The sequence below is a fragment of the Mustelus asterias genome, chromosome 5 (genome assembly GCF_964213995.1).
Source record: "Mustelus asterias chromosome 5, sMusAst1.hap1.1, whole genome shotgun sequence".
NCBI lineage: Eukaryota > Metazoa > Chordata > Chondrichthyes > Carcharhiniformes > Triakidae > Mustelus > Mustelus asterias.
Window position 1 is genome coordinate 7,872,059 of NC_135805.1, and position 16,548 is coordinate 7,888,606.

General features: G+C 43.2%; 1 protein-coding gene across 1 annotated transcript in view; it reads left to right on the forward strand.

Moving 5' to 3' along the window:
- LOC144493944 (dynein axonemal heavy chain 8-like) overlaps positions 1-16,548 on the forward strand; it is a 1,661,706-nt gene that overhangs the window by 1,438,369 nt on the left and 206,789 nt on the right. Inside the window, exons 82-83 of the mRNA XM_078213521.1 lie at positions 11,157-11,262; positions 11,641-11,893. Of these exons, the coding sequence (XP_078069647.1) occupies positions 11,157-11,262; positions 11,641-11,893 (359 nt within the window). The remainder of the gene's footprint in view (positions 1-11,156; positions 11,263-11,640; positions 11,894-16,548) is intronic.

Consider the following 16,548-nt stretch of genomic DNA (forward strand, 5'->3'; position numbering starts at 1 on the left):
ATACAATGGTCCAAAGGTTATACCACCCGCGCGCCACTGCCCGCGAACCCGTTCAGCTAGCTTGGAGGTCAACCGTCTCACATATCTGTGAATTAAGCACACTACACACTTTTAACTTTATAGGGGCCCTCCCATTTAGGGGCGAACCCAGGTTTGTCAAGTAGTGCTTTTACTTGGACGCAACTTCCCGCCCGTCAGGGAGCATTTCAAGCTCTCTCTCTCTCTGTGTCTCTTTGTTCCGGATTGTCTTTTACCAATTTGCGCATCCCTTTAAGTTGGGTGCTTAGTTCCAACACATATCTCCTGAATTCATCTTTTAGTGAACCTACATCATCACCCATTCTGTCATGAATTCATCAGGGATTAATCCGGTTGTCTGGTTTGTGGTAATTCTTAATCTCATCAGTATTGTGGGCAATACCTCTGTCCACAATTTCCCGATATCTGTATGGCTTTAGCTAGTACATTATACAGTTAACTACACACCCCCCTTCCATAGAAAGCTTAGTATGAATTAAATAACACTTTACACTGGTTTTTGGCTGCAGTTGGACATCTATTCATTTGTATATAATCTCATCAAAAAACATCGCATTCCCCATTAAAATCACATACCATACAGCTCCAATCTTTATATAATGTACCCCGACATTATCTCTAGTTTAATTATTTGTATGGCGAGGAAAACAAGAAGCTCCTACAGAATTATGTTTTATCAATACACAACATATAATATATAACTATATTATACAAAATTGGTGAAGGCTTGTCAGGATTTGATTTTATTCTCTGTTCTATATGGAAAATAATCAAGCGGCAGTTGTATCATACCACTTTACACAGCAAAACTGTAATATCCAAACCCTTTTTAATTCAATCCGTTTCCAATTTAAACCGAGCTCCAGATCAAACCCCCCGCACTCGAGGAAAGCAACAGGCGCCAAATCAAAACCAGTAGGTACAATACACACTAGTTAATTAATCAGAAACATTTTGGTTTGATTTTAACTGGCTAGATTTTAAGTGCTCAATATTTGGCAAACTTTGAACAATAGATAGCACATAAAATTCCAACGGCAGTACATAATTTTAACCAGTTAAAGAATATTAAACTATCAGACATTTGTAAGGGCAATTTGCATTGGCAACTAAGATTTAATTGATTAATCTCCTGCTGGAACTTGAAATAAGCAGAATTACAATTCATTTCACTTAACTTAATATATTTTAAACTGACTCATAGACAGTACATTTAGCTCATTCTTTTGTTCTTGCTTATCTACTTTTCCATAAAATTACTTAATTTCTTCTCCCAATTTCTCAACTAACTCTCTCATAATCTTCACTTTAAGACAAAGGAGAGAGCACATGGTTCCCTCCAAGGTTTAAATCCTTTCTTAACAAAATTCAAACACAGGTTTAATCAAAATTCAAATTGGCTATTTCCAACTTCAATTTATGTACTTTGATTTTGAAATTTCAATTTACCTTCTAATTTTATTTAGACTGACGATCACGAGGGGTCACGGGCTCAAGCTGAGAGGGGCGAAGTATAACTCAGACATCAGAGGGACGTTTTTTACACAGAGGGTGGTGGGGGCCTGGAATGCGCTGCCAAGTAGGGTGGTGGAGGCAGGCACGCTGACATCGTTTAAGACTTACCTGGATAGTCACATGAGCAGCCTGGGAATGGAGGGATACAAACGATTGGTCTAGTTGGACCAAGGAGCGGCACAGGCTTGGAGGGCCGAAGGGCCTGTTTCCTGTGCTGTACTGTTCTTTGTTCTCTGTATCAAACCCACAGTTGTAAAATCACATCAAAACAAACAACTCTGTTAAACACACACAGACACACATGGAAGCTTCCAACACTCATTCAAACTTAACATCTTAAACTGAGATGTAAGTAAAACATTTAAAAGAATACAGAACTTGGATTAAGACAGTCACTTTTATTCTTCTTTCTTCCAAACTGTAATTAAAACTCAAAACAGAAGTAAATGCAAGAAATCTTATCACTTTAATCTTTAACAGTCTTAACACCTCCCCAGCTCTCCTGAGGCTAAACTAAGGTCATTTATTACCCGCAATAAACACTCCACAAGAACAAACAAAGGCTTCAACAATTCCTGCTCTCAATTTAATACAACAACAACCATCTACATTCGACAAGAAACCAGATCACACAAACACACTGAAATACAAAAACTAAGATCTCTCCTATCCACCTCCAGGTATGCCATTAGCCCATTCTACCAACTCATCATAGTTCGGGGTACTGAGAATTCCCATTTAAAGAATTTTTTGGTGAACACTAAAGAATTCATCCTTAAAAGCCTGGATGAATGCTCAATCTCCTCGACCTGGGTTTCCTTGTCCAGAGCACTTGTGATTTACCTGGGACAACCATCCCCCACATTCAGAAGCTCCTTCCCCTTTTAGCTGTTTCATTGTGGTCATTCTGCTCCAGTTAGAACATAGAACATAGAACAGCACAGCACAGAACAGGCCCTTCGGCCCACGATGTTGTGCCGAGCTTTATCTGAAACCAAGATCAAGCTATCCCACTCCCTATCATCCTGGTGTGCTCCATGTGCCCATCCAATAACCGCTTAAATGTCCCTAAAGTGTCTGACTCCACTATCACTGCAGGCAGTCCATTCCACACCCCAACCACTCTCTGCGTAAAGAACCTACCTCTGACATCCTTCCTGTATCTCCCACCACGAACCTTATAGTTATGCCCCCTTGTAATAGCTCCATCCACCCAAGGAAACAGTCTTTGAACGTTCACTCTATCTATCCCCTTCATCATTTTATAAACCTCTATTAAGTCTCCCCTCAGCCTCCTCCGCTCCAGAGAGAACAGCCCTAGCTCCCTCAACCTTTCCTCATAAGACCTACCCTCCAAACCAGGCAGCATCCTGGTAAATCTCCTCTGCACTCTTTCCAGCGCTTCCACATCCTTCTTATAGTGAGGTGACCAGAGCTGCACACAATATTCCAAATGTGGTCTCACCAAGGTCCTGCCCAGTTGCAGCATAACCCCACAGCTCTTAAACTCCAACCCCCTGTTAATAAAAGCTAACACACTATAGGCCTTCTTCAAAGCTCTATCCACTTGAATGGCAACCTTTAGAGATCTGTGGATATGGAGCCCAAGATGTCTCTGTTCCTCCACAGTCTTCAGAACCCTACCTTTGACCCTGTAATCCACATTTAAATTAGTCCTACCAAAATGAATCACCTTACATTTATCAGGGTTAAACTCCATTTGCCATTTTTCAGCCCAGCTTTGCATCCTATCTATGTCTCTTTGCAGCCTACAACAGCCCTCCACCTCATCCACTACTCCACCAATCTTGGTGTCATCAGCAAATTTACTGATCCACCCTTCAGCCCCCTCCTCTAAGTCATTAATAAAAATCACAAAGAGCAGAGGACCAAGCACCGGTCCCCGTGGACAGCGAGGACCCAAAGATCAAAGCCAAAGGCTCTGCAATCTCATCCCTTGCCTCCCAAAGAATCCTAGGATATATTTCATCAGGCCCAGCGGACTTATCGACCTTCAGTTTATTCAAAACTGCCAGGACATCCTCCCTCCGAACATCTATTTCCTCCAGCCTATTAGCCTGTAACACCTTCTCTTCCTCAAAAACATGGCCTCTCTCCTTGGTGAACACTGAAGAAAAGTATTCATTCATCACCTCGCCCATCTCCACTGACTCCATACACAAGTTCCCACTACTGTCCTTGACCGGCCCTAACCTCATCCTGGTTATTCTTTTATTCCTCACATAAGAGTAAAAAGCCTTGGGGTTTTCCTTGATCCGACCCGCCAAGGACTTCTCATGTCCCCTCCTAGCTCTCCTCAGCCCCTTTTTCAGCTCATTCCTTGCTAACTTGTAACCCTCAATCGAGCCATCTGAACCTTGTTTCCTCATCCCTACATAAGCTTCCCTCTTCCTTTTCACAAGACATTCCACCTCTTTCGTGAACCATGGTTCCCTCACTCGGCCATTTCCTCCCTGCCTGACAGGGACATACCTATCAAGGACACCCAGTATTTGTTCCTTGAAAAAATTCCACTTTTCATTAGTTCCTTTCCCTGACAGTTTCTGTTCCCAACTTATGCCCCCTAATTCTTGCCTAATCGCATCATAATTACCTCTCCCCCAATTGTAAACCTTGCCCTGCCGTACGGCTCTATCCCTCTCCATTGCAATAACAAAAGACACTGAATTGTGGTCACTATCTCCAAAGTGCTCTCCCACAACCAAATCTAACACTTGGCCCAGTTCATTTCCCAGTACCAAATCCAATGTGGCCTCACCTCTTGTCGGCCTATCCACATATTGTGTCAGGAAACCCTCCTGCACACACTGCACAAAAACTGCCTCATCCGAACTATTTGACCTACAAAGGTTCCAATCAATATTTGGGAAGTTAAAGTCCCCCATGACAACTACCCTGTGACCCCCACACCTATCCATAATCTGCTTAGCAATTTCTTCCTCCACATCTCTATGACTATTTGGGGGCCTATAGTAAACTCCTAACAACGTGACCGCTCCTTTCCTATTTCTAACCTCAGCCCATATTACCTCAGTGTGCAGATCCCCGTCGAACGAGTTAGTGGGAGCATTCCCTAATACTCTCAGAATTTCTACCTTAGACTGGGTGAAGGGTGTCTGTTGGGCATCTATCCCTGATGTTAGGGCGACTACATGTGTCGACCGTCCCCCACTATAATCCTGTGCTGGAGCAGCGGCGTGTCCACCTGCTACCTGTCTCCACTCACCCGCTGGACAGGCTGCCCTGACCAGCTGGTGTACGTCTCTCAGGTGTAATAGGTGTCCTACCCAGATTGTGTCTAATTTTTCCCAGAAATTAGTGTTTGCACTTCTAGGTTGTAATTTACCCAGGGAAACCATTATCTGCTGCCTCTCACCTGGGGTGAAGGGTTCATAATTTACTTTTGGCTGTGCATCTGTTCCCCCTTGGGTTACTAGCACTACGTTGTGTTCTAGGTCTTCCCATTCCTCTGGAAGAGTGTTTAGTCCCTGTTGTGTGGACTCATAAGGAGGTAGAGGAACCGTTTCCCCTCTCCATAGCTTTTCTTCTGATACTTGGTTTTGTTTCTCCAGTTCCCTTACTCTGCATTCTAACTCCCTAATCCTTTCTTTATCCTCACTCTACTTCTTAGTAGAGGTGACTACTTGCTCAATTAATCCAGCTAACTGATGTATTAACAATACTCCTATTTTCTTTGTCATGTTTCTCTTTTCTTTATCCAACCACTTATGCTGTTGGCCCAGAGGGTAGAATAAGTTCCACCCCCCTTTTCTCATCTGTTTAATGAATTTGTTCCTCTCAGTCATACACTCATTTATCAGGGATTCCGGAAGTCCCCACTGTCTTTGTGCTTGTGATCCCACCATAATACAGATAAGTTTTATACTCACCACTTGGAGCCTTCTATTCTCCCTTCTCGCTCTCCCACTCCTAGGTCGCTCTGATCAGAGTCCGGTGTTACCTGTCAGGGGTGATCAAATCCCTCCGTACCACCGCTTACACTATTAAGCTTACACGATTAAGCTTACTTCTACTCCGGTGATCACTTAGACAGTCTCTCTCTCACACAGACAGTTTCTTTCTCACTCACGTCTGAACATCACACCTCAGGCAACTTTTCTCCAGTCTTTACACTCACTTGAGAACCCATAACAGACAAATGCCTCCTTGTCCGTATGTGTTCAGCTCAGATATCTTTCACTCTCACACTCTCTCATCACATATGATCAGCCCACTGTAGTTTGACTCACCCTATTAGGTTCAGAATTCTATTCCAGTACCCAGGTTGTGGCCATTCAACCTGAGCCCACAAATAGAGTCCCCCAAACAGATCCGGGGGTCTCCCGGGTTTCGGCACCAAATGAAGTCGGTAAATATACCTCTTGAGGCTGGTATGAGTCAAAATACAGTCAGGCTTTATTCACACAAGCTTGAGGGAGAACCTGACCCCTTGAAAGCGGAAGCCAAAGTTCTCTCTGAACACAAGAAGCGTGGACCTTTATACATCAGGGTTCCCAATACAAGTCATGAAGCAAAGTCCAGTTAACAGTTCTTGATCGTAAATTATAGTTCCTTTCACAGCTTCTGATAGTCTCTGGATCATGGTTAGAGACTATCTAGTATCCTTGGGTCATAAAGCACAATTCTCCGGGTCGTTGTAGCCAAGGTGCCACCTCTGGTCCCCCGCTCTTCCCGCAGCTTTTCCTTTGAAGTGACTGTGTACGATTGCAGCTGTCCCAGTGGGAGTCCGCCTTCAAATGGCCATTCTCGCACTCTACCATTTGGTTGCTGCTTCCTTTGTTTAAATCATACACAAGCCTATGGAAAAAGTAAGACTTACAACCCTACATCTACATTTAACTGTCTGTTTTATCAGAATGATATAAACAAGCGAGGGAACCATGAACAAATGGCTTATACTACTAAAAGTAAAAGATGAAACCAAGAACAAATGGCTTGTGCGACTAAAAGTTAAAGATGAAAGACATGAACAAATGGCTTATACTACTACCAGGAGCAATATAAACAAAGGGGAGACTAGCCATAAGGAAGGGTTATGTTTATGATACATTCCAGATACAAAGTTCAACCTTTTAGGCACAAAATACATTTGAGTACAAAAAAAACAGTAACCCTTTCCCTTCTTCATTTAGAAACACAAAAGACTAAAATCTTTATTAAACAAGAAAATGGGTGTCACAGTGGTTAGCACTGGGTTTGATTCCCGGCTTGGGTCATTGTCTGTGCGGAGTTTGCACGTTCTCCCCGTGTCTGTGTGGGTTTCTTCCGGGTGCTCCGGTTTTCTCCCACAATCCTAAAGACATGCTGGTTAGGTGCGTTGTCCATGCCAAATACTCCCTCAGTGTATCCGAACAGACTCGGGGATTTTCACAGTAACTTCATTGCAGTGTTAATTTAAGTCTACTTGTGATAATAAACTTTAAAGGCTTAATTATAATGCTTTACTCCTTCATCCCAACTATCTGACACACAGCCAAGTGTGAAACCAAGTGAAACCAACCTTTTAGGCACAAAATACATTTGAGTACAAAAAAAACAGTAACCCTTTCCCTTCTTCATTTAGAAACACAAAAGACTAAAATCTTTATTAAACAAGAAAATGGGTGTCACAGTGGTTAGCACTGGGTTTGATTCCCGGCTTGGGTCATTGTCTGTGCGGAGTTTGCACGTTCTCCCCGTGTCTGTGTGGGTTTCTTCCGGGTGCTCCGGTTTTCTCCCACAATCCTAAAGACATGCTGGTTAGGTGCGTTGTCCATGCCAAATACTCCCTCAGTGTATCCGAACAGACTCGGGGATTTTCACAGTAACTTCATTGCAGTGTTAATTTAAGTCTACTTGTGATAATAAACTTTAAAGGCTTAATTATAATGCTTTACTCCTTCATCCCAACTATCTGACACACAGCCAAGTGTGAAACCAAGTGACAGCAGCCACCCAATACAACTTCTGTGGATTTCTCATCAAATCCCTCCAGATGCTTGTGGCACTATTCGCCAATGGTCTCACTGGAACACTGCTTTCCACACTCTATTCTCAAAAACAAGCCTTGGAACCTTCTCCCAAACAATGCTTTTTTAGAATACCCTTAGCAAGGAACTACTTCCAGGATTTCAACCTCCCTGTTTGATATTCCTCTGCCTTGGATTACTCGGTGCATTCAAATTTCCAGATAATCTCTCATGTACCCAGCCATTTCAACAGAACACTATTGCTTCACAGACTGCATTAGGATGTCATCAAACTTTTGATTTACCTTGGATGTCTGGCTTTTTTAAATCTGACTTTAAATCTTGTTCTTGCAACTTTTATTTATTAGTCTCACAAGTAGGCTTACATTAACACTGCAATGAAGTTACTGTGAAAATCCCCTAGTTGCCACACTCTGATGCCTACACTGAGGGAGAATTTAGCATGGACAATGAACCTAACCAGCACGTCTTTCAAGCTGTGGGAGGAAACCGGAGCACCTGGAGGAAACCCACGCAGACACAGGGAGAACATGCAGTCTTCGCACAGACAGTGACCCAAGCCAGGAATCAAACCCGGGTTTCTGGCACTGTGAGGCAGCAGTGCTAACCACTGTGCCACCGTGCCACCGTCTCTTTAACTCAGAGCACTTTCTCTGCTTTTTACTTGAATTCTCTGAACAGGATCTTGTTTAACTTCTTGTTCTTTGTTCTTTGAATTTTACAGTCATCCAGAGACATTACCTTTGTCCTCAACTGCCTTTTTTTTTTACTTTTTTTTGCTCTTTTGAGAAGTCTGCATCCCAAAAGTTTCCTGGGTTTGTCCAGCACCTCCTGTCACTAACCCACTCAAATACAGAAACATAACATGAAACTTATTAAAAGCTATGACTTATTTCTAATACCCACAAATACAAATATAGATTATTTAACACTATTCCCGTTTCATGACACAACTAATACAATCAAGTTTACCAAACAACTTCCAAATGAAAGAATTACCATAAAGTCTCTTTTGATAATTTTTACTTTAAAATGAATCTGAACCAAAGCAAATTAAAAATATATTACCAGATAAATGATAATTCAGATAACAAGCTAAGTTTCATTTTAAATAGTCAATACAACCAAGATTACACATCCACAAGAATTCCTTTCCATCATGTATCACATTGCAGAGCTATACAATTCCACAACATGCTGTTCTTTATTCATGTAAAGTATGTCAGGATTCCCACCCAACAGGAGCAATCAGAGTGTGAATTATATTGTAAATGGCAGAACCCTGAGGAACATTAACATCCAGAGGGATCAGGGCATTCAGGTCCATTGATCCCTAAAAGCGGCATTACAGGTGGCCAAGGAAATAAAGAAAGCATATGGCATGCTTGCCTTCAACAACCGGGGCATTGAGTACAAGATTTGGGAAATCATATTGCAGCTATATAAAACCTTGTTTAGGCTGCATCTGGAGTATTGTGTGCAGTTCTGCTCACCACACTACCAAAAGGATGTGGAAGCTTTGGAGAGAGTGCAAAGAAGGTTCACCAGGATGTTACCTGGTCTCAAGGGTGTTGACTATGAGGAGAGGTTGAATAAACTAGGATTGTTTCCAGTGGAACGATGGAGGCTGAGGGGGGATCTGATAGAGGTCTACCAAATTATGAGAGGCATAGACAGGGTGGATAGTCAGAGGCTTTTTCCAAGGTTGGACGTGTGACTTACAAGGGGGCATAGGCTCAAGGTGAGAGGGGAAAGTTTAAGGGAGATGTACGGGGGAAGTTTTTCACACAGAGAGTGTTGGGTGCTTGGAACATGCTGCCAGAGGAAGTGGTGGAAGCAGGCACATTAGCAACATTTAAGAGACATCTGGATTGGTACATGAATAGGGAAGGAATAGAGGGATATGAACTGAGGAAGGGCAGAAGGCTTTTTCTTTAGTTTAGTTAGGGCATCATGATCGGCACAGGCTTGGAGGGCCGAAAGGCCTGTTCCTGTGCTGTACTTTTCTTTGTTCTTTGACACAGTCCTCTCCCTCATGTCACAGCAGTCCTGATGATGTTGCACTCCAAAAGTAATTTTCAACCAATCAACCAAAAAAATCCCTGCTTAATGGTTTGGCCACTTTTGTAAAAGACCCAAGTCTTTAGTATGTCTGAGTAATGCATGCAGCTTTCCAAGCTGTAGACCTTTTCAGTCTGCCCACACATCGTTTCCATGCAGTTGTGTGCTGCACACTATTTGTGTTCAGCTTGCCTTTGTGTCTGCCAGCCACATGAATTTTGTAGATTAACTTCTTTCCTGTTGGTTCTGCTTCCAAGTTAGGCTTTCCAGATCTTATGGAACTGTGTTTCTTATTGTTCAAGAAAATTTCAATGAATCCCTTTGTAATTCATGTAAACTCTTTACAGTCCTTTTCAAATGTTCCTAAAAAGAATTATAGATCCCACAGACATTTTACCACTGACCTTTTAAAGAAAGTACATGGCTGGGATTCTCCCCCCAAAAAACTAAGTGTCCAACCGGTAGGAAAACAGGAGAATTTCCCACCCATTTCTTTTGGGCATACTCACCTGAATGAATTTCAAACACTCTGAGCATTGCAGAGTGGCTCAGCATTATTCCCTCTGAAAAGCAGGGGTCGAGGCCTATTCCCGCCTGAGAGGCTGGCAGCTTAGTGCTGAGCAGGCCACTGCGCATGTGCCGATCTGTCAGTGCGGGGATCGCTCTGGCACCCCCATCACTGTCCTCCCGATCGTTGGCCTCTGATTTTGGCCTTTCCTACAACCCCCCTGATTGTTGGCCTTCCCAATCCCCCCCTACTGATCGTTGGCCTCCCAGTCCTCCCTTGGGCCCTCCCCGACACCCGCCTCCACCCAGTGACCAGGCCCGACACCCCCTCCCTCCCAAATGGCCAGCCCCGATCGCCCTCCCTCTCCACTTGCAGAGTGGTAGCTCATCTCCCCCCCCCCCACCAATTGCCCCCCACAATATGCCCTGCCTCCTCAGAATGCTCTGACCCCATCCTCTTGGCACTGCTCAGTGGCTAGTGGGCAGTACCAACGTGTCCCTTGGCTAGTGCCAGGGTGCCAGGCTGGCACTGCCCAAAGGGCACCCCCCTTGCCCCTGACCTTCTGAGGATCCTCAATGGCCTCTGTCCCCACCAGTGGGATGAGGGGGTGAAGACGCCTGTTCCCTGTAAGTGGGGAGCAGATGTAAATAAACCACTCTCGGAGAGGTGGGGGGGGTGGGTGCGTCGGCGGGGGGGGGGAGGGGGGGGTGGTGTTGGAGACATCAGTGGGCCTGGAGGATACCATCCTGGGCCTGCTAATGATATGAAAATGCCAATTTCGATGGCATTTCCATCTGATAACCGGCTCTGCACCTACTTCCAGCACAGATATGATTGCGCTAAGAAAAAGCATTCGGGAACCTCACAAAATGTGTCCCGCTGATGTCTCCTGGCCCGCTGCTCGAGCAGTGCAACGGCCCACATTTCTGTTACTGCATTGCATACAAGTCAAATGTCATGACACTTTATTTTTTCCTTTGCTGATTTGGAGCCATTGTTATTAATTCTATTCCACCTTACAGGAGCTGGAGGCAGAGCGTGTACAGCTGATAGAGGAAGTCACTGCCAACAAACGCAAAATGAAGGAGTTGGAAAATAATCTGCTATTCAAGCTCAGCACTACCAAAGGTAAAAAGACTTACTGCTTCACCATTTCACATATTCAGCTGTTACAATCCCTGCCCCTGATATTTTGAACCAGATAGCTAAAAACAATTATTGATTTGAATAAGCTATCACCTGAAGATCTATACCAGTCTGACTTTGGTAAAGGAAGGGTATCATGGTACCTTCAAATAGTCTGTCAAAAACTTCCTGAAGGCAGCTTCAAACTGACTGAATTTTGTAAATCTTCTAAGTGGGGAGATAATAATACTCTTCTGAAGCATAGACACTGCCATTGTGTCAAATTAATTATTTCTGTTATATAAACACTTAGTACTTTGTTAATTGAAATTATAATGGCGAGGAATGAGGTCTTGATCAGCTCAATGGGCTTCTTTTCAGGTTCACTGGTGGATGATGAGTCTTTGATTGGAGTTCTTCAGATAACAAAGACAACAGCAACTGAAGTTAGTGAGAAGTTGCATGTAGCAGCAGAGACAGAAATCAAGATTAACACGGCACAGGAGGAATACCGACCAGCAGCCACTCGTGGCAGTATCCTGTATTTCCTCATCACTGAAATGAGCATGGTTAACATCATGTACCAGACATCACTTGCACAATTTTTGAAATTATTCGACCTCTCTATGGCCAGGTATGCTTCTCAATAGTGTTAGATGAAATATTGTCAGGTTCCTTTATAATGGAAAGAAATTGGTAGATTATGAATGTGCAAACATGCAAAAAAGGAGCAGAAGCCATTCAGCCCCATGAACCTGCTCTGCCATTCCATAAGACCATGGCTGATCTGTTTATGTTGAGCTTCACACTCCCATCTACCCTCAATAGCATTTGACTGGCTTGCCCAGAATCTGTCGACCACTGTCTTTAGAATATTCAGTGGTCCGACTTCCACTGCCTTCTGAGGCAGAGAGTTCCAAAGTTGCACAATCTTCTGAGAGGAGAAATGTTTCCTCATCTCTGTCCTATAAGAGCAAGTCCTAATTTTAAAACTGTGCCCCCTAGTTCTGGATTCTCCCACAAGAGGAAACATCCTTTCAACTCTACTCTGTTAATACCATTCAGAATCATATATACTTCAATCAAGTCATCGCTCACTCTTCTAAACTCTAGTGGAAACAAGCCCACTCTTTTCAACCTATCGTCCTAAGACAACCCACCCTTTCCAGGTATTAATCTAGTAAACCTCCTCTGAACAGTCTCCAATACATTTACATCCTTCCTTACACGAGACCAAAACAGCACACAGTATTCGAGAGGCAATATCACCTATGCCCTGTATAAATGAAGCATCCCGGAAGTTAGTAGGACAGATTGATCAGGTGTTTAAGATGGCAAATGGTCTCCTTTCATTTATTAGCCAGGAAATAGAATATAGGAGCAGGGAGGTTATGCTGGAAGTACATAGGTTAGGTCACAATTTGAGTATTGTGTATAGTTCTGGTCACTTCATTACGGAAAAGAAATCATTGATATTGGCACGCGAGGCCAATATTTATTACCAATCTGCAGTTGCCCCTGATTGATGAATTGCTTTCTTGAACTGCTGCATTCTATCTGGTGTAGGTATACCCACACTGCTGTTGGGGACGGGGGGGGGGGGGGGGGGGGGGGCATTCCAGGATTTTGACCCAGCAACAGAGAAGGAAGAGCTATACATTTCCAAGTCAGGATAGTGAGCAGTTTGAAGGGATGTTTCCAGATGATGGTGTTTGCATATGTCTGCTGCCCTTGTCCTTCTAGATGATTTGATTTGATTTGTAATTATCACCTGTATTAGTATACAGTGAAAAGTATTGTTTCTTGCATGTCATACAGACAAAACACACCGTAGAGAAGGAAAGAGTCTCACAGCACCAGGTTAAAGTCCAACAGGTTTATTTGGTAGCGCGAACGTTCGGAGCTCTCCGAAAGCTCATGCTACCAAATAAACCTGTTGGACTTTAACCTGGTGTTGTGAGACTACTTACTTGCCTACCCCAGTCCAACGCCAGCAACTCCACATCGTAGAGAAGGAAAGGAAAGGGTGCAAAATGTAATGTTACAGTCATAGCTAGTCATAGCTGGATGATAGAGGTCAGGTATTTGGAAAGTTCCTGCAACGCATCATGTAGATGGTATACACTGCTGTCACTGCTCATCAGTGGTGGAGGGATTGAATATTTGTGGAAGGGGTAGCAATTAAGCGGGCTGCTTTTTCCTGGATGGTGTCAAGTTTCTTGAGTGTTGTCATCCAGGCAAGTGGAGAGTATTCCATCACACTCCTAACTTGTGCCTTATAGATGGTGGACAGGCCTTGAGGAGTCAGGAGGTGAGTCACTCACCACAGGATTCCTAGCTTCTGACCTGCCAATATAGCCACAATTTTTATATAGCTTGTCCATTGAGTTTCCGATTTTGATAGTGGGGGATTCAGTAATTGTAATGCAATTGAGTGTTAAGGCGCAATGGTTAGATTCTCTCTTGTTAGAGATGGTTATTGACTTGCACTTGTGTGGCATGAATGTTACGTGCCATTTGTTACCCCAAGCCTGGATATTGTCCAGGTTTTGCTGCATTTAGACATGGAGTTCTTCAGTATCTGAGAAATCGTGAATGTTGCTGAACATTGTGCAGTCATCAGTGAACATCCACACTTCTGACCTTATGATGAAGCAGCTGAAGATGGTTGGGCCTAGGACACTACCCTGAGGATCTCCTGCAGTGATGTCCTGGAGCTGAGATGGTTGACTTCCAACCACCACAACCATTTTCCTTTGTGCCAGATATGACTCCAAACAGCGGAGACTTTTTTCCCTCTGATCCCCATTGATTCCAGTTTTGATAGCGCTCTTTGATGCCACATCTAGTCAAATGCTGCCTTGATGTCAATTGCAGTAATCGTGTTGTGGTCTCACTAATGCCTTGTAAAAATGAAGCATAACATCCTTTTATGTCCAATTTCTCTCATAATGAAGGATGGCATTCCATTAGCCTTCTTAATTACTCACTGCACCTATATACGGACATTTTGTGATTCATGCATTAGAGCACCCAGACTACTCTGCACCTTGGAATTCTGCAGCCATTCGCCATTTAAATAGTAATTTTTTAAAATTCCTTCTTCCAAAATAATGAACTTTTCCTACATTATACTCCATCTGCAAGTTTTTCATTTACTCACTCAACCTATCTATATCCATCTGCAAACTCATTCTATCCTCTTTACAACATACTTTTTTACCTATCTTCGTGACATCTTCAAATTTACCACAAAGCCTTCACTTCCCTCATCTAAGTCATTGATATAAACTGTAAAACGTTGAAGCCCCAGTTCAGACCATTTACTCATCACACCCTACCAATCAGAAAAAAGATCCAATTTTACATACTCTTTGTTTTTCTACCAGCCAACCAATCTTCTCTATATGCTAATATGTTACCCCCTTCACCATGAGATTCTATTTTACACAATAATCTTTGATGTGGCACCTTATCAGATGCCTTCTCAAAATTCAAGTCCAGCATGACTACAGGCTCCCCTTTATCCACAGCACTTGTTACTCCTTCAAAAAATGACAATAAATTGGTAAATCATGACTTCTCTTCCCAATTTATTTGAGTTTCTCCAAGTGTCCAGCCATAATCTCCTTAATGAAAATTCTAATATCTTCCTCATGACAGCACGGTGGCACAATGCTTAGCATTGTTGCCTCACACCACCAGGGACCCTGATTTGATTCCAGTCTTGGGAGATTGTCTGTGTGGAGTTTTATCTGGGTGCTCTGGTTTCCTCCCACAGTCCAAATATGTGCAGGTGAGGTGGATTGGCAGTGCGAAATTGTCACTTTGTGCTCCAAAATCATATCCTTTCTGGATGCAACTTTGTATGGCTCCTGATCCAAGCAAGACCTCAAGAAACTACAAAGAGTTGTGAATGTAGCCCAGTCCATCAGGCAAATTAGCCTCTGATCCATTGGCTCCATTTAAACTTTCCACTGCCTTGGGAAAGCAGCCAGCATAATCAAGGACCCCATGCACCCCGGACATTCTCTCTTCCACTTTCTTTTGTTGTGAAAAATATACAAAGTTTGAGGTCACATACCAACCAACTCAAGAACAGCTTCTTCCCTGCTGCCATCGGACTTTTGAATGGACCTACCATATATTAAGCTGATCTTTCTCTAAATAGTGTTGCTATGACTGTAACACTGTATTCTGGATCCTCTCCTTTCTTTCTCCCCTATGTACGCTATGAACAGTATGTTTTGTCTGCTCACAAGAAACAATACTTTTCATTTTATCCCAATACATCTGACAAAAGTAAATTAATTCAATTCAATTCCTTGTATGCTTTCTCACATTCTGTTGTCCAGTACAATGATTGCTTTACACACAGTAAATTATGCAACAGCTTCAATAATGTAGCTAAGTTTGGAACAAATTTGCTACAATAATTTACTAATTCCTGAAAGGACCTCAATTGCATCACATTCTTCAGACATGGTGCTTCTAAAATAGCTTCTATCTTTTACGGTGCTTGATGTAAGATTTTACTATTAACAATGTGACCCAATACTGGACTGATATATGGAAAAGTTTCTTTTTGATACGCAGACCATGCCCTTGAATACGTTCCACTGTTGCATGTAAATTATTCACATGCATTGTACACCAGAAAGGCCACTTAAAATCTGATCCATCGATCTTTGGAATAGGGTCTGGTGCAAATGTTATTCCAAAAGGCAATCTTTTACGACGAAAATGACCATTATTAGTAATGATGGTAAGCAATGACCATAAGACATAGGAACAAAATTAGGCCACTCGGCCCATCGAGTGGGAATGGAGGGATACAAAAGAATGGTCTAGTTTGGACCAGGGAGCGGCGCGGGCTTGGAGGGCCGAAGGGCCTGTTCCTGTGCTGTATTGTTCTTTGTTCTTCGAGTCTGCTCCGCCATTCAATCATGGCTGATATTTTTCACATCCCTATTCTCCTGCCATTTCCCCATAACATAGAACATAGAACAGTACAGCACAGAACAGGCCCTTCGGCCCACGATGTTGTGCCGAGCTTTATCTGAAACCAAGATCATGCTATCCCACTCCCTATCATCCTGGTGTGCTCCATGTGCCTATCCAATAACCGCTTAAATGTTCCTAAAGTGTCTGACTCCACTATCACTGCAGGCAGTCCATTCCACACCGCAACCACTCTCTGCGTAAAGAACCTACCTCTGATATCCTTCCTATATCTCCCACCATGAACCCTATAGTTATGCCCCCTTGTAATAGCTCCATCCACCCGAG